At 34.1% G+C, this 19,623-nt stretch overlaps 2 protein-coding genes across 2 annotated transcripts; both read left to right on the plus strand.

Moving 5' to 3' along the window:
• Nucleotides 1–223: 223 nt before the first annotated feature.
• On the plus strand, nucleotides 224–2,251 carry LOC112792074 (uncharacterized). Its single transcript, XM_025835162.3, has one exon. It carries the CDS (start codon nucleotides 594–596, stop codon nucleotides 1,866–1,868), a length of 1,275 nt encoding a protein of 424 aa, XP_025690947.1. The 5' UTR covers nucleotides 224–593; the 3' UTR covers nucleotides 1,869–2,251.
• Nucleotides 2,252–7,708: 5,457 nt separating this feature from the next.
• On the plus strand, nucleotides 7,709–11,686 carry LOC112792082 (GDP-mannose transporter GONST2). Its single transcript, XM_025835172.3, has 10 exons — nucleotides 7,709–7,979; nucleotides 8,396–8,581; nucleotides 8,783–8,972; nucleotides 9,144–9,283; nucleotides 9,394–9,523; nucleotides 9,617–9,715; nucleotides 10,095–10,249; nucleotides 10,347–10,463; nucleotides 11,220–11,317; nucleotides 11,418–11,686. The coding sequence occupies exons 2-10, from the start codon at nucleotides 8,400–8,402 to the stop codon at nucleotides 11,459–11,461; spliced, it is 1,155 nt and encodes a 384-aa protein (XP_025690957.1). The 5' UTR covers nucleotides 7,709–7,979; nucleotides 8,396–8,399; the 3' UTR covers nucleotides 11,462–11,686.
• The last annotated feature ends 7,937 nt before the right edge of the window (nucleotides 11,687–19,623 follow it).

Consider the following 19,623-nt stretch of genomic DNA (forward strand, 5'->3'; position numbering starts at 1 on the left):
CATACCGTTACTTTTGGTTAAAGCTTACCCTAGTACAACCATGGAACTTACCCTTCTCTCCCTAAGAACTTACCCTTATATTATTATAATAATAATCTCTCCTTATAGGACATGCATGCACCACACCACAATCACAATTCACATATCATTCATTTAATAACGAGATATTCTTAAAAATGAAACTATATAGAAATATGAGTAAAAAAACATTAATGAAGTATATGAAGTAGCGTTACACCTAATACTCTTTTCTTTTATAGTCTTGTTTAGCTTTTATTCTTATTCCAATGCCCCTACCCTTCTAACCCATCAATCTAGCTCTTTCCCTTTTCCATTCTTTTCTTCCTTCCTTCCTTTCTTTTTCTCTTCCCTTTCTCTGTTTACTTTCTTCCCATTATTCTCATCTCACAAAAACCCTTTTTCTTCTTCTTCTTCTTCTCAATGAAATGAACCACCACCAATCCAACCCCATCATCATTCATCATCATGGTCTCTTCTTCTTAGCTACCTTCAAACTCAAAAACCCAAAGAGAGACAGATAAAAAGAAAACAATAACAACCTAAAAAAAAAACAGAGACAAAAACACAAACACATGGCAGGCATAGCAAGTTTCTTCAACAAGTTCCTGTCTATGTTCATCATCCTCATTGTTCACCTTGGTTGCTTCATCTTCACCACCAGCTACACATCAACAACAACAAAGCAAGAAAACAACAACAACAATAATAATAATTTCTTGCAACCATCTTCAAAGAAACGCAAAATCTCACCTTCATCACACTCACAACCCTCTTCACCTTCCCACCCAAAATTCAAAACCCACAAAGCACTCTCTTCTTCTTGGCATTTCATCAAACACCTTTTCTCCACCAAAACCAAAACCGCCACAACAACCACCACCCATCCTTCCCCACAATCCTCCACCGCCACCACTGCCACCACAACCAGCAACTCCGCCTCCGCCACCGTTACCGCCGCCAGGTCCTCTCAGAATTCTCTTATTTCCTCATTGCAACCCGACCCGAGTTCCATGAACGTTCCTCGTCGGAACTTGCCCGGATCATTGGTCCGACCCGAATCTGAAATCTCCGGCGAGTTGGACAGCGGCCTCTTCTTCCCTCTCCGGAATGATATATTCCCCTGCACCGCGTGCGGCGAGATCTTCCAGAAGCCGCTCCTACTGGAGCAGCATCAATCTACGAAGCACGCGGTGTCGGAGTTACCCGGATCCGACCCCGGTCACAACATAGTCCAGATCATATTCAAGTCGGGTTGGCCCGAGATCCGAAAGTTCCCGACCATAACCCGGATCCTTAAGATCCATAACAGCCAAAAGATTCTCTCGCGGTTCGAGGAGTATCGCGAGGCTGTCAAGGAGAGGGCCGCGCTTCACGGCGGCATAATGTCCACGCGCCGCCGTGACGAGCGGTGCCTCGCCGATGGCAATGAGCTTATGAGGTTTCACTGTTCAACTTTTTTATGTGATTTGGGACTTAATGGGAATTCTTCAATTTGTTCGCAACAATTTTGTAATATTTGTGGGATAATTAAATCAGGGTTTTCCCCGAAATTAGATGGAATTTCCACGTTGGCATCCAGCTGGAGGGCACACGTGTCAATCCCAGAAGATATTGAAAGTGAATTTCGCTTCATGAATGTAAAGCGAGCCATGCTGGTTTGTAGAGTTATTGCGGGTCGGGTCGGATCGGATTCAGACGAAGCTGAAAAGGAGGATGGTGGGAGTTTCGACTCCGTGATGGCACGTGGCGGTGACAGCGGAGTGTACACTCGGCTAGACGAGGAGGAGCTTTTGGTGTTTAATCCTAGGGCTGTGCTTCCTTGCTTTGTGATTGTGTATAGTGTGTGATTAAATTTTGTGTGAAAACTTTGCATAATTTAGATATGTGCAAATTTTGTGATTGGTTGGAATAAAATTGAGCCCATTTTTGTTCTAGTCAATTATAAAAATTTACACATAAATAAATAGTGGAAAAGTTTTACATTAGAGAGAGTTCACAAAGTAGTGTGTGGAATTGATCAAAAGGTTATGATGGTGAAGAGATGTAATGTTAATTTTGGTATATGTATTTTGTAGTTTAAGTGATGATTTTTGACATAATCCATGTTATTGGATCATTTGGCACAAAATTTGTGCATTAAACTGACACTTAGTATAGAAATCAAATAGAGTTTATATGTAAATGTTATTGTCTTTGCTGTTGTATGATATTTCCTTGATTGTGTGATTAATGCTACCTTTCATTTTTCTTTCTTTATTTCCTTTTATATATTTTTCAATTATATAGTTTGATACTTTGGCAGTAGCAACCATGTGATTCTGCTTTTTTTGCATCTATGAGAAGCTGTTTGTGGGGTTCCATTGAAATTGTGGAATGGTAGGAGACACAGTACTTGTACTACTTGTGTAGTTATTTATTATTTGGTAAAATATGGTTGATTCTTGAATGTGAAGCTTGTGAAAATATCATCTTTCACTTAATCATTTGAAGTCTTGAACAGTTCCTATGGAAGAGGATTATGTCACAACTCTATACATAGGGGCATCTTTTTAAGAATACGTATGATATAAGTTATTGTCCTCATTTTAATTTAAAATTTCGTAGGTTTTTTTTTCTTGATTCCTAACTTCTGAAAAGGAAAAAGGGACTTTAATTTCATGTAGCATAACAATTAAGGTGCCTTAATTTCCCCCCTTTTTTTGTTTATAATGGGAAAATGCAGTAGGAAACATACTTAAATTATAAGTTTTACTTTAAAAAGGGGGGGGGGGGTGTTATACGTACTACTTTTGTTATATTATTTTTGTACACCTTTCATTTTTTATATTAAAAATAACTGATAATAAATGAAAGATGATGATTTTTTTTAGGTATTGGGCTTTCCATTGTTTGGTTCAAAGTATCATGTAAAATGCCAAAAATAGGTAGTAGATCTTTTTCTGTTATGTTACTGAGAATATTGGGCTAGATATTAAAAATATAGTTTTGCAGCATGGGCTCTTTACTCCTGTATTATAACCGAAACAATGCAGTTTCACTTTCATGAAGAAATCAGAAACTCAGAAAGGAGAAAGAGTTTCAGTCCAAAAAACATAAAGCCTAAATAGGTCCTTACAAAATTATTACCCTTCTCTCATCCGCCTCCCAAATTCATTCCTCTAACCATCTTCCTTAATAATAACAAGGGTTTTATCAACCAATTTGGGTTAGTCGAGTGATCAGCTCACTCGTCCGCTTAAGCAAGTGTCGGGGGTTTGAATATCGTCTTGTGCATGCAACAACCCATTAGTCAGTAGCAGACTCTTAAATAGAACTATTTTTCAATTAATTGGCTCCAAGTTGGCTAAACCCCTAATTAGTTTCCTAGCAAAATCTATTTTATTTTACATACTATATTTTAACACACATCTTCTAACCATTAAATAAATTATCGTATACCACATTTATTAATAGATTAAGAAACTAAGTATGTTTTGTTTCATTTAGTGTACAAGATAAAAATGAATAGTGCATGTTGCTAATTAATAATATTAGAAGAAAGGAGAAGAAAGTGTTTAGACTTTGAAGAATTGTCCTCTACCAATGATGAGTTGCTTCTTGAATGATTTCACTTGTGATTTAATTACCCCACATGATGATGACGGGAAGATTCTCTTGTTGATCCTCCTCAACGTGTTCCCAATCTTAGTCTTCAACTTGAACATTCTAATCCTCATAACAAATGATGATGATGATGGTTTCTTACTAATAGAATCTGCTTTGTTCAACTCTTTGTAGATTAAGAACTGTGCCCTTCTATGCATTTTCTCTTGAGGATCTTCCTTATCCAACTTTGAATACCCATTTACCCTTCTACCCCTATATGCACCCATTTTCATGTACAAGACCAATTAGGAGGCTACACAATATGCAATGCTAATTGAAGCTTTAACAATTTTATTTGTTGAATGAAACCCACATTTATATGTTGTAGTTTGGAAGAGTTGGTAGTTAAAGAGTAGGAACTTGGGTAACCAATAATGAAGCCTCCAATCTATAATTTATTAATATTTTGGTATCAAATGCTGGACCTACACCCTTATATTATTTCCACTTTCAAGTTGTTTTTATAAAAATTCACACAGAAAAATGATGTTTTAATTTGGTCCGAATATATAATAATATATATTGAAATTAAAGCAAGTAGTGTGTGTGCTAGGCTTAGTTAATTGTTGTTCTATTTAAAAATGTGGTCAAACTTTGCATGCAGTCAAACCTAATTTGAAGTTCCTTTCAACCTTGATGACAATAGTTTGCCAGGTTTGAATGTAGGAGGATTACATAAAAATGTTTAAAACATCTTTTTTTAAAGATAGTTTTAAGTAATTAAAATTTAATATATAATTGATTAAATCATATTATTTTTAGATTAGACAAATTGATTTGGTTAAAAAATCGATAAAATATACTTTAAATGAGTCTGAATTAATATTTTTTAATAAAAAATAACTACAATATTCTTATTATAAAAAATAACTAAAATACTTTTATTATATATATATATATATATTTTGAAAATATTAAATTCTAATTTTTTTCCTCTGCTATTATAGGGTTAGGATTTAGAATTTTTAAAATTAAAATATATACATATAATAGAAATATTTTAGTCATTTTCTATAAAAAAGAAAATTAATTTAGATTAGTTCAAGGTTTGGTTTATCAAATCAATTTGTCTGATCTAATTTTGACAAAAATAACACAGTTTAATCGATTATATATATTAAATTTTAATTAATAAAAAATATTTAAAAAAAATTATTTTAAACATCTTTATCTGAGTTTGTAAATCTTGAATGATTTATGATTTGTGATTAATTTTTTTTCCTCCGTAGAGATTGATGAATATCAACAAGTCAACTAAGATAATCAAATAAATGTTTTCATAGAGAAAATATAGAGAATTATTTTTTTATATATTTAATTTTAACTAGTTTTTTTCTTAAGACTTTTTTTAATTTACTTTTTTCTTTGCATTCACTTATTAAGATCTTAATTCAATTAAAAAAAATTATATTATTCGTCTTTCTCGTAATTTTTAACAAAACTATCACTGACTTTAAATATTCTATTTCATTTTTTAAATATTTTATTAGTGGAGTTTTAGATATTTTTTGACATGTGATTTTCGATGATCATTTGAATGTTAACGTGAGTTAAAAAAAAAAAAAAACTAATATTGATAGATAAATAATTAGTTTTCTAGTTGGATATTTCTGTTAAGCCAATTTGTAAACTCCATTTTACAGAAATGGAATATGATTGATGTTAATTAACTCAATTAATTAACTATGATATCTTGTTAACTCAATTGGCCATATATTATAGGAAGATATCTCTATTTCTTTCGTAAAATTTAATATAATCAGGTCAGGATAATCAAATTATTAATAATAAAACTCATATGCTTGTAGTAATTTAAAAAAATTGTAGTGGTCTGATGGTGGAGTTGGGTGATTTGAGCTTATAAAGGCAGCCACTATATCTGAAGAAACAGAACAAGAAGAGGGAGGGTAAGAGCTGTAAAATTCTCTAAACAGAAAGTTAGTTATTTTAGGATAAGATCAGTTAAGTTAGTTATGACTCCCCACTTGTTGTAACTGATTCAGTTTGTATATAAATATATGGTGGCTAATTTTTAGTGTACGAATAATATTTTTTATTAGCAATAGAGAGTAACCTATATGAAATTTGACGGTTTAATACATCAATTAAACTTTATTTAAATTTAATTTCTTTCTTGGCCTTGAAAAAGCAATACATAAAAAATATATATGCTGGATTTACTATCCAAAACCAATATGATCCATGCTAATTTAGTTCCTACACCTATGGTTTCATCCAATAACTTGTATTCATTATCAACCCCTCTCTTTGAATGATTCAAGCACAAAATTAGAGTGACTTCAACACCTCACCTAAGTTTTGAGGGGATGTAAAGGAAGAAATTAAATATGAAGATAACATGACAAAGATAAAGGGTAAGAGCTGTGAAATTAAATTCTCCAAACAAAAAGTTAGTTATGGTTGTTAGGATAAGATTAGTTAAGTTAGTTATGACTCACCACTTGCTGTAACTAATTGAGATATGGGCTAAGTGCAAGAAGGCAGAAATTATGACAAACCTGCCCAAAAGAATCAATAGTTTTTTTTAAGAGAGTTTTGTTTCCCAGGTGCTATTGTATAATTATAAGGTTTAATTATTAGGTTGGTCTTTGTAGTTTTATTAAATTTATAATTAATTTCTTATATTTTTTTTTCTTTTAATTGGATCTTTATATTGTTTTTAATTTTATAATTAGGTCCTTCTTAGTGTAAAAAATGATAGAATTAACTGAATATTTTTTCGCAAATTAAAAGTATTCAAAATTAAAAATCTAATTAGATTTTTTATCACATATATTATTTTTTTGAGAAATATTCTATTTATTTTAATATTTTTGACATGAAAATAATCTAATTATAAAATTAAAAATAGTATAAAAGTCTAATTAAAAAAATAGACACCTAATTAAAAATTTAGTAAAATTATAAGAACTAACAAATAATTAAACCAAATTATAATTTAGGAAATAGAAGTCTTTGTATAAGATTGGATCTGGTTGTGGTTCTGAGAGTTGAATTTTGACAAAGGTTAGAGTAAAGTTTAAGTAAGAATATTTCTAATCTTAAGTACTGGTTTAGGCAGTATAATCTTTGCTAACAGAATTGAGTACTTGTATAAATTATCATATATCATCCAATCATATTCATATCTCCTCATAGTATGAAGAGCTTATTTACTTTCTTTTCCTTCAAAAAGTCATTAATATAGAAAAATTTAGGGTGAATTTGGTGAATTTTGTATTTTATTAAAAAGTTGTCTATCTTGTTTGACTTTTTAAAAATAGTCTGCCAAAAAGTTGTAATAATTATATTTAATAAAATTAATAAAAGGATTTTAATAAACATAAATTACAATAATATTTGGTTATATTATTTTTTAAAATTTAAAATAATAATAGTCATATATGTAAAAAAAATAATAGTATTATATAAAAATATATTAAACTTTTTAATTGTGAAAGTATAAATTAAATTTAAAAAATATATATTCACTACTACTAGTGTAGAATACATATTAAAATATAAAATACATAAATTAAATTATACATATAGTTATATATAAATATATGATAACTGATACATATAGTATTTTTGTGTATATATATATATATAAATCTATATATTAAATTTTACCAAATGTGAAGAATAACTTGAATAACAACTTAAAAATAAAAAAAAAAATTCATACCTTGTAATAAAATAATCTTTTATTTAATTTACTCTAATTGAACTTGAGTTAGAAGTTAGAGTAGCTTGTGATATGTGAATGCAATATTCTCAACATAACATGGCGTGAATTAATATGTGATTGCCACGAATTTGTTTGATTTAAACAAAAACAGAAAATAAATGCTTTGGAATTGATTCATACGCAAAATCCATCACCTTTATATACTTTTTGTTATTGTTATTAGTGTTTTCTTGTTCTTGAAGCTAAAGGCCATGGCTGCATGAACCTGTTTGACTTTGGAGTCCTCGGAATGTGTTCCATAACTCTACTTCCTTGGCGGTCCTTGAATCCCGCATTCTATTCATCAATGTCATGTTCATATTCATGTTTATCTTCATCAATGATTCAATTCTCAACTACATACCTTCATTATTGCTCAATTCATCTTCTTCATCATTCCCCTTTGCGTGTTCTTCAAAAAGGGTTGAATGCATACGTGTTCTTTCCACTCTTTATTCACTTCTCATCAATCCTTCTTCCAATTCTTCATCTGGGTATGCTCCATTTAGTTCAAAGTTTCTACCTTTTGTGAATGATCACTGTTTTAGAAAGCTAGTTAGCTGCTGCTGCTGCTGCATAAACAGTAAGAATCTCACTTCTTCAGGTTTTTATAATCTCTTGATGTTTTGAACTCTATGATATGTTTGGAAATTGAGTAGTATCATGCTTTTCAGATTTGTTTGTTCTTTAGCTTTTATGCTGAATTCTCGCATCTTGAATCTTGTTCTTCCAACTGTGCTGTGTGTGAATTGCATGACCCTTCACATGGTTTCTTCACAATGCTGGAATTTGTTATGCTCCTAAGAAACTTTGTTGGAATTTGGAAAATTGGACCTGCTTTAATGAAATGTTCTGTTTTTGCTTATTACTATATTTTTAGTTTTTTACCTTAGTTACACAAATGACATATTATTTTCATAACAGAATCTTAGAATATTGTAAAAACAAGATCTTAGTCAATAAACTTGATTGTCTTTTGATTCTACTCTTATATTGCAGGTTGATGATTAATATGTCGTCTGATTATAAGTTAGACATTGTTGATCATCATCATGACCCTGAAGAACTAGCACTAGATGATGAAAACCCTAATGCAGTGAACACAATTTTCAATGGAATTCATGAGCAAGCCAAGATGCTCAACAATTTTGCAACCAACCTAGAGCGTAGAGCTTTGAATGATAGGTGCCAACCCAATCTTCTAAGATCAATTTCACTTAATTCTTGCTTTGATGTTCTGTTTTGGTTAGGAGTGATTGGAACTACTTATTCAACCATGGTAGCATGCTTTTAATCTCATAGTACTATAAATTGATAATGATTCTTTTAAGGACAATATAATGCAAGTGATGTGTTAAACACATTCATGATTCATTTCTAAAGCAGATTTCTGAAAACTAGTAAAGTTACAGAAGACGACGACGAAGGACGTCGCTTGCATAGATCGGCTAAGAAGTCCGGGCCGCTTATCTCCGGCACGGCATACTGTATTTCTTCCTGCAGCATGATAATGCTAAACAAAATTGTTCTATCAAGTTATAATTTCAATGCAGGAATATCACTTATGTTTTATCAAGTTAGTTAGTTTTCTAACCTTTTTTTGTTCGTTTACTACTCTTTCTGTCTATGTACTTTTAAGTGTCATTCTTAGAATACATGGTTATTCCAAAAATAACATTTAAAAAATAGACAGAAAGATAGTATATGAAAGGTTCTTCGTCGATATAACTTCTTTTGTGCTTTGTAGAACCTTATTAGCACTCTGGTTGTGGTTCTGTTGTCACTTTTCGGCCGAATTTCGGTTGAAAGGCTAAATTGGAGGCTGGTTAGAGTCTGGATCCCTGTCAATGTCATATTTATTAGCATGCTTGTATCAGGCATGTATAGGTATGCAACAATAATCAACTCTCTTTTTTCTTTTAAGATCTAAGAAGATTTGGATATGATGATAATTAGAGAAACCATTTTTTATATGGTGAACTATTTTCAATTTGCAGTTTGAAGTTCATAAATATTGCAATGGTGACAATTCTCAAGAATGTGACAAATATCTTGACAGCAATTGGAGAATTATATTTGTTTAGGAAACATCAAAATTCAAAAGTCTGGGCTGCCATGTTTCTCATGGTAAATAGAATTTTCATTCTTCTTACATTCATAATTATATATACTCACTTATTTAAATTTAGTTAAGATACAACATTAACATTCTTGATACAGATTATCTCCGCCGTGAGTGGCGGCATTACGGATCTTTCATTCGACGGTGTTGGTTATGCATGGCAGATTATCAACTGTGTTCTTACTGCAAGTTATTCTGTATGTAGATTTTATTCCTTTGCTTTAATTTCATATTCTTATCGGGTTAAACTTTTAGAATAAACAGTTTTGTTAAAATATAATTAGGATTAATTAGTATTATTTAGTATATCTGAATATTTATTATAGGAGATTACGTCTTTATTATTATGATTCTCTTAGTATCTATAAATATCCTTTTATATTGTATCATTCTAAACAATTTGAATAGACAACTTGAATACACTCGATAAGATTCTAACAACTTCGATCGACGAGTAATAAGGCTTATGCAAGATTCATGCAAATCTGTGTATTTTTTTCCGATCAATTTAAACTTTTGGAATGAATAATTTCGTGACAGAAATATACTATAATGGAATGAAATGCTTTGTGACAGCTTACCCTTAGATGGGTGATGGATGAAGCAAAGAAAGCAACAAAATCAGGATCTCTAAATGAAGTTTCAATGGTGTTGCTGAATAATTTGTTGTCTCTACCTTTGGCCATAGTTCTGATCTTTGTTTTTGGCGAGTTGGATTATGTAATACATGCGTGAGTGATACGTTTCTTAGTCTCAGAAACTCAATCAGAATCCTAACTAGTTGTTTATGGTGTCTTGATTTTGATTATGGTTGGTATTATGTTGTAGCAATGTGGTGAAGTTGCCAATGTTTTGGGGAGTTGCAACTGCAAGTGGATTCATTGGACTTTCTATCAGCTTCACATCAATGTGGTTCTTGCATCAAACTGGACCTACCACATATAGGTAATTAATTTCATCTACTTCAAATAATTTAATACATGGATTGCATAAGGGAGCTTCAGAATTTCTTAGTGCCAGAGTGTATCAGTATTCCAAGTTTAGGGAAAAACACTCTGTCCGTTAAAATGGGTCAAATTCATCGTACTAATTCATTAATTTGACTTAAACGAGTAAATTTTTGTCTCTAAAATTCAGGCCTTACAAATAAGACGATAAAGGAATTTGATTGGATTAACAAAAAAGAAAGGTTAAATAGGTCATTCTACAAGCTAAAGCGTTTACATTTAAAAAAAAATCAACATTTTTTTTAATTTTTTATTGATTCGACTTAAAGATCCCATTTATCAACTTAAAAATCTCTATTTGTTTAAATTCTTTTTGTTCAAAAGTTAGTTTTTTGTGTGATCTAGCCAATTTGACAGCTCTAGAAAATACTAAAAGTTTTACTAATAGTTTTGGGTATTTTCATACTTGGCTAAAAGTGTTAAAAAAATTAGTTGATTTCACACGACATCTATCCAAATAAGATTGGATATCTTTTGTAACTCTTTTATTTCTTATTTTTTAGAAAAAGAAAGACTATATTGCCAATTTCCCATAACTAAAGAACTAGAGATTTGTTAATCAACGTAAAATTTTAAATGTAACTTCTTAATCTATGAAAAAATTGACAAGATGTCAAGCCAAAAAATAATCCAATTTTTTTTCCTCCAAATTTCTAATGTCTCTGTTATCATTGTGTATGTTCAAAACATATAGTCTTGTAGGCTCCTTAAACAAGATTCCAATCTCCATTGCTGGCATTTTAGTGTTCAAGGTTCCACTAAGTATATCAAATTTGTTCAGCATCTTATTTGGTAATTCATCACAACACCTCCTTGTTATTATTATTGTCTAGTTTCTCTTTTAATTTCTTTTATCTTATATTGATAATGCACATTATTATAATATTTTCAGGCCTCTTTGCTGGTGTATTCTTTGCAAAAGCTAAGATGTCATGATCCCAGAAGCTATCATTATTATAAGTTATAATAAAAATAATATGTACCAATTAATTGTGATATATTATATAGAGTCACATATATGAAAATAGTTCATTATTTATCATACACACCGCAAGGTCAAGGTGAATAGTTGAAAAAAGCACGCAAGATTTATACTCATAAAGAATAATATCACCGAGTTTTATGATTAATTTCTTTTTAATACAGTTATTATTATTATTATTATTATTATTATTATTATTATTATTATTATTATTATTATTATACGTAGTCACAGGAATTATATATATTGAATGACTTAAACCTTGATTTTTATTTTTGGCACGTATTACTAATTTCAATAAGTGGCATTGTCCTTAAAGTAATTAGTAATGTTCTTTTGAGAAAGCAATCAAGGACGATTAAAATTGTATTGTTCAGCAATTCATTTTCAGTTCATCAAAGCACATCGATACAATATTTTAATTTTGTAACTCTTGTGTGTTAGTTTTTATTGAAGTCGTTTTAAATCTCATCAAAGCCTCTTGTGTGTTACACTACTTTAACATAGGGCTCACAATACTAATCGTATTTGCGGGTATCTAATTCGATCTAACATGTACGTTTGGATAAGACTAATAACAGGTGCGGAATTTATAACCCACACTTACTAACTGGTAAGTGCACCGGGTCGTACCAAGTAATACTTTACGTGAGTAAGGGTCGATCCTACGAGGATTGATGGATTAAGCAACAATAGTATTTGATAGAATTAGTTAGGCAAGCAGAAAAGGATGTTGGAAGTTCAAAAGCATTAAACAGTAATGTTAGACTTTCAAAAAGCAAAAGCAGCAATGAGTTGGGAATAAAATATGTAAAAAATAGTTAAGGCTTCAGAGTTATCTATTTTTCCGGATTAACTTTTCTTACTAACTATTTTAACTATGTAGGATTTAATTTATGGCAAACTATATGTGACTAGACCCTAATTCCTTAGACATTTCTAGTCTCCTCTAAAATTCATTAACTGCCAATTCCTTGGTCAATTAATTCCAATTAGAGAGTAAAAATCAATTTTCAGTTTTCATGCCACAAAAACTCTAATTACCCAAAAATAAGGGGATTATATGTCACGTATCCCCTTAAATCCAAATAATTAAAATTTAGGAGAATATGTTTTCAAGCTATTGTTCAAGTATAGAGCTTTTCCAAGTTATACAAGAATTCAAATAGAAAGAGGGTCATACTTCCGTTCCACTCAATTTCATAATATAAAGAACGAAAATAATTCTTAAATATAAATCTAAAACATAAATTAAAATAGAAAAAGTAATAAAATCAATCCATACAAAGAGACTGAGCTCCTAACCTTAACAATGGGAGATTAGTTGCTCATAATTGAGAGGGAAAATAAGGATAACAAATTATTGTGAAAAAAATGTTGTGTTTGAATCACCCTGTTGGGATCCCTTTTATAACTAATCCTAATAATCTAAAATCTAATATCTAAAACTAAAAATTAAAATAATATCTTTTCCTAGAATTAAAATTTGAATTTAAATTTGAATTAATTTAAATAATCAAATCTTCAATCGATGGATGGGGACCACTTGAATTGTCCATTTTGCAACTTCTAATTTGTGTTTTCCGGGCTGAAAACTGGGTCAAAACAGCCTAGAAATCGCTCCCAGCGTTTTCTGTCAATTGTCCAGATCGCTCATGTGACGCGTCTGTGTCGTCCACGCGTTCGCGTCATTTGTGCAGATTTCAGTCCACACGTTCGCGTCAGGCACGCGATCGCTTCATTGTGACTTCCTCCATTCCGCGCGGTCGCGTGAGCCATGCGTCCGCGTCGGTATTCGCTGGTCATCTCCTTGGTTTCTTCTCTTTCTCGGCAGAACTTCATCAATTCCATCCGAATGCTACCTAAAATCAATAAAATTGCACAAAACTCAAAATAGCATCCATAGTGGCTAAAATATAATTAATTCTTAATTAAATTCAACAAATTAGATGCAAATTCACTAAGAAAAGATAGACAAGATGCTCACGCATCACAACACCAAACTTAAACTGTTGCTTGTCCTCAAGCAACCAAAACTAATATAAGCTTAGGATGTGAATTTGCATGAGAATGAGAGTTCGATTAATGCTCATGTCTCTTCTTATAGTGGGGTTTACAACTGCAATCATGAATAGGTTTTGCATCTCACTCTCCTTTGAATCAGAAGAATGTTAATGTCATTCGGAATTAGAATCCGGATAATATTATGAATTCTCTGATCTTTACATTTCAGTTTAATCCTTGAACACAGCAACATTTACCTTAATTTATTTTTCTTTGGTTGCTTTGCACCTTGAGCCTATCCGTGACTTTAAATGTTTTGTCTCAAGAGTTACTTAACACAAAAACACCACAAGCACTTAACTGGGGAACTCCCTTTGAGTTCTGATTTTTCTTTCAGTTACTCCCAGACAGTGGTGCTCAAAGCCTTTGGCATACTCTGTTAAACGCACTTGGTCTCGACTCTAAGTGTTCTGTTTCAAGGATTACTTGACACAATCACACCACAAGCATATGACTAGGGAAACAACTCTTTGAGCTTTTAATCATATCCGACCTCCCTAGTCATTGATGCTCAGAGCCTTGGACTTTGCTTTTATTATTATTTATTTATTTATATAATAATTTTTTTCTTTTGCTGTTTCTTTTGCTTCAAAGATTAAATTTTTGTTTATTTCAGAGAAGTCATAATAATTCTCTAAATTCTTGTTCTTTATACATCAACATCCCTTGATTCAAATTCAAATATGCACTGTTCATATCATGCATTCAAAAATCACAGGAAATACCACCACATTTAAGTAAATAAGACTATTCTTAGAATTAAACTCAATTTCTCATGCAATACATCACTTCTTTTTTTTTTTGAAATATTCAAGTTTAGTGAGTGGTACATGAAACATATTTTCAGTGTTAAAGAAATTTTTAAAAAAAAAATCCTAGGATTCTAACTAATAAAAGATCATACAACAGACAAAGTAAAATAGCAGAAAACCAGAAAATAACATAGAAAAAGAAAGGAGGAATAAAAATGAAAGGAACTCAACCACCTTAGTTATCCTAGCGGTTGCTTTATTCTTCAGGTTGTGCTCCTTCGTGAAGATGATTCGCCCCCCTTTTGTGCCAGAAAACTAATAAGCCAGCGTCCAACAACACCAAACTTAAAGGTTTGCTTGTCCTCAAGCAAATAAGAACTGAAAATAGAAGAGATAAATATGATGAGGAGAGAAAAATAAAAGGATAAAAGAATAAAAGAGAATTAGGATTGGGAGAGAGAGAAAAAGAAAACTTGGCGGCGAACTAGTGTGGCGCAGTCGACGCGAACGCGTGCAGCACGCGGTCGCGTGGGTTGCACCTTTCCAAAACGACGCGGAAACGTCAGGCACGCGATCGCGTGCCCTGGATTTTATGCTATTCGCGCGCAGCCAACAGCGTGCCCGCGCGACTTTCTGTTCGCATGGCTTGGGATGCCTATTTTCATACGACGCGATCGCGTCGTTCATGCTAACGCGTGGATGGCCATTTGTGCAATCGACGCGATCGCGTCGGTCATGCGTCCGCGTGACCAATTCCGTGCGTTTAGCACGACTCTTGCCCCAAGCCAGCACAACTCTCTGCCCAAACACTCTTTTACGTCGATTTCGCAGGTCACGCGTCCGCGTCAGTGACGCGGCCGCGTGAATGGCGAAAAATCACAAGCGACGCAAACGCGTGGGGCACGCGATCGCGTGGGCTTTTTTGTGCGAAAGGCTCCATTCTCGCGCCACTCCCGCGCAACTCTCTGTTAAATTTATTTTTCACACACATCCGTCTGACGCGAATGCGTCAGCGACGCTTTCGCGTCGTGTGTGCGTTTTTTTTTTTGAAATATTGCTTGAGGTGTTCGGTTCCTGGGAGAACATAGCTGCATGATCAGAAAATTAGTAAGAACTCAATAAAAATAAAATAACTAAGAGAAATTACTACGAAAGATAGTGAAGGATACGAAATTATCGGGTTGCCTCCCGACAAGCGCTTCTTTAACGTCACTAGCTTGACGGTCAGTTCTGCTAGTTCAGCAGATGAGTGGACCTTTGGCGGTCAATCTCGCCTCCAAGATAGTGCTTCAACCTCTGGCCATTCACGGTAAATTTCCTGTCAGAATTTTCTTCTTGTATTTCCACATGACCATATGGTGAAGCTCTGGTAACCACAAACGGCCCTGACCACCGGGATTTCAGCTTCCTGGAAAAGAATTTGAGCCTTGAATTATATAGAAGCACTCTTTGTCCTGGCTCAAAGATTCTGATGGTAATCTTTTTGTCATGCAGTAACTTTGTTCTTTCCTTATAGAGCTTGGCATTCTCATAGGCTGAATATCTGAATTCATCAAGCTCATTCAACTGAAGCATCCGCTTAATTCCTGCAGCTTCTGAATCAAGATTCAGATACCTAACTGCCCAATAAACCTTGTGCTCCAACTTAACTGGCAAGTGACAGGCTTTGTCATAGACTAACTGATATGGAGACATGCCAATTGGAGTCTTGTATGCTATCCGGTATGCCCAGAGAGCATCATCAAGCTTCCTAGACCAATCCTTTCTTGAAACACTAACGGTCTTCTCCAGAATCCTCTTAAGCTCCCTGTTAAAAACTTCAACCTGTCCACTTGTCTGAGGGTGATAGGGGGTTGCCACTTTATGACGGACTCCATATCTATGCAGAAGAGAGTCTAGCTGTCTGTTACAGAAGTGACTTCCTCCATCACTAATGAGTGTCCTTGGGACGCCAAACCGGCTAAAGATATACCTCTGAAGAAAGCTCATTACCACTTTGGCATCATTAGTGGGTAAAGCTACAGCTTCCACCCACTTGGACACATAGTCAATTGCCACTAGAATATAGTTGTTTGAATGTGAGGGTGGAAAAGGTCCCATGAAATCAATACCCCACACATCAAACAACTCAACCTCAAGAATCCCCTGCTGTGGCATTTCATAGTTGGCAGAGAGATTCGTGGCTTTCTCACATCTATCACAGTGCTTTACAAATGCTCTTGAGTCCCTGAAGAGAGTTGGCCAGTAAAATCCGCTCTGAAGGACCTTTGTAGCTGTCCTTTCACCACCAAAGTGGCCTCCATACTCAGAACCATGACAGTGCCAAAGAATCTGCTGCTTTTCCTCATCTGGGACACATCTCCAAATTATTCCATCTGAACACCTTTTAAAAAGGTATGGTTCTTCCCAAATGTAGTACTTTGCATCAGTCAATAGCTTCTTCACTTGTTGCTTACTGTACTCCCTTGGGATAAAATTCATGGCTTTGTAATTTGCAATGTCCGCAAACCATGGTGCCTACTGAATGAGGAACAATTGTTCATCTGGAAACGTCTCAGTCACAGCTGTGGGTGGTTGTACTCCTGCTTCAGGCTCAATTCTGGAAAGATGGTCAGCTACTTGATTCTCTGACCCTTTCCTGTCTTTTATCTCAATATCAAACTCCTGAAGGAGCAACACCCATCTAATTAATCTTGGTTTAGAATCCTGTTTGGTTAGAAGGTACTTCAAAGCAGCATGATCAGTATAAATAACAACCTTAGAACCAAGTAAATAGGACCTAAACTTATCAACAGCATACACAACAGCTAATAATTCCTTTTCTGTAGTTGTGTAGTTCTTTTGGGCATCATTTAACACACGACTGGCGTAGTAAATGACATGTACAAACTTACCATGCCTCTGTCCTAGAATAGCTCCAATAGCAAAATCACTAGAATCACACATTAATTCAAATGGTAGATCCCAATCAGGGGGAGCTATAATGGGGGCAGAGGTAAGGTTTGCTTTTAGAGTTTCAAAAGCATGCAAACAATTAGAATCAAAGATAAAAGGAACATCAGCAACCAAGAGGTTGCTTAGAGGTTTAGCAATTTTAGAAAAATCCTTTATAAATCTTCTATAAAATCCTGCATGACCCAAGAAACTCCTGATTGCCTTAACATTAGTTGGTGGTGGTAATTTTTTAATTACTTCCACTTTTGCTCTATCAACCTCAATTCCCTTACTTGAAATCCGGTGTCCAACAACAATACCTTCTGTAACCATAAAATGGCATTTTTTCCAATTTAAAACAAGGTTTGATTCTTAACACTGTTTCAAGACCAGAGATAAATGCTTAAGGCAAGATTCAAAAGAATTACCAAAAACAGAAAAGTCATCCATAAATACCTCAATAAACTTTTCAACCATATCAGAAAAAATTGAAAGCATACACCTCTGAAAAGTTGCTGGAGCATTGCAAAGTCCAAATGGCATTCTCCTATAGGCAAATACTCCAAAGGGGCATGTGAATGTTGTCTTCTCTTGATCTTGAGGGTCCATTGCAATTTGATTATATCCAAAATATCCATTTAGAAAACAATAAAACGCATGACCAGCTAACCTTTCAAGCATCTGATCAATGAAAGGGAGGGGAAAATGATCCTTCCTTGTAGCAGTGTTGAGCCTCCTGTAATCTATGCACATTCTCCATCCTGTGACTGTTCTTGTAGGAATAAGCTCATTCTTTTCATTCTTGATCACTGTCATCCCGCCTTTCTTGGGAACTACCTGCACAGGACTTACCCAAGGACTGTCAGAAATAGGGTAAATAATACCTGCTTCCCATAGTTTCATTACCTCTTTTTGGACCACCTCTTTCATAGTTGGATTGAGTCTCCTTTGTGGTTGCACAACTGGTTTAGCATCATCTTCAAGGAGGATCTTGAGCATACACTTGGTTGGACTAATCCCTTTCAAGTCACTAATGGTCCACCCAAGAGCTGTTTTATGACTCTTGAGTACTGAAATAAGCGCCTCTTCCTCTTCAGGCTTCAGGAAAGAGCTAATAATCACTGGATATGAGTCATTTTCACCCAGGAACACATATTTCAAAGAGGGGGGTAAGGATTTGAGCTCAAGCTTGGGGGCTTCCTCCTCTGATTTAGGCGTGTGAATTATAGCCTTCTGGGGTGGTGAATTATCAACCTCAACTAATTCATACTCAGAGATGGGATCCAGAATGTCATTAAGCACCTCAGCTTTCAGTACCTCTTGAACAAGTGGTTCAATAACATCTATTTTCATACACCCTTCAAAATCATTAGGGTGCTTGAGAGCTTCAAAAACATGAAGGACCACCTGTTCTTTATTGACCCTCAGGGTTAGTTCACCATTTTGTACATCAATCAGAGCTCTACCTGTAGCTAAAAAGGGTCTACCAAGTATAATAGAGGATTTTATCTCCTCTTCCATGTCTAATATAACAAAATCAACAGGAAAAATGAATGGTCCTACTTTAACAAGTAAATCCTCAACAACACCCACAGGTAATTTAATAGAAAGATCAGCAAGTTGAAGAGAAATACGAGTGGGTTTTACCTCCTCAATCTGAAGCTTTTTCATTACTGAAAGTGGCATGAGATTGATGCTGGCTCCAAGATCACATAAGGCTCTCTGAATGGTGACATCTCCAATGGTGCAAGGAATGACAAAGCTCCCTGGGTCTGGCATCTTCTCAGGAAGTTTGTGTTGAATAATGGCACTGCATTCCTTGGTTAACACCACTGTTTCTTGTTCCTTCCCGTTCCTCTTGTGGGTCAACAATTCTTTCATAAATTTAGCATAGAGAGGCATTTGTTCCAGAGCCTCTGCAAAGGGAATGTTGATCTGTAGCTTCTTGAAGACATCTAAAAATTTAGAGAACTGTTTTTCTTTGGAAGCCTTCTGAAGACTCTAAGGGTATGGCATTTTTGGTTTGGATTCAGGGGCCTTTGGCAATGTAGGATACGTGTCTAGAGAGTCAGGGAACAGGTTGTCTGCACGCTTTGGAGGGGCGTGCTCCATTTCTTCCTTTTTCTCCTCTGGAGCTTTCTGTTCGACTAGCTCTTCATTAGCCTTGGTCTCAGAACCAGCTACCTTACCACTTCTCAATTGAATAGCCTTGCAATCTTCTCTTGGGTTCACCACTGTATCACCAGGGAATGTATTTGGAGACCTTTCAGGTATTTGCTTGCTCATTTGACCCATATGTACTTCCAAGTTTCTAATGGAGGCCCTGGTTTCTTGCATGAAACTCATCATCATTTCCCATTTAGAAT

The sequence above is a fragment of the Arachis hypogaea genome, chromosome 1, assembly GCF_003086295.3.
Source record: "Arachis hypogaea cultivar Tifrunner chromosome 1, arahy.Tifrunner.gnm2.J5K5, whole genome shotgun sequence".
Classification (NCBI taxonomy): Eukaryota; Viridiplantae; Streptophyta; class Magnoliopsida; order Fabales; family Fabaceae; genus Arachis; species Arachis hypogaea.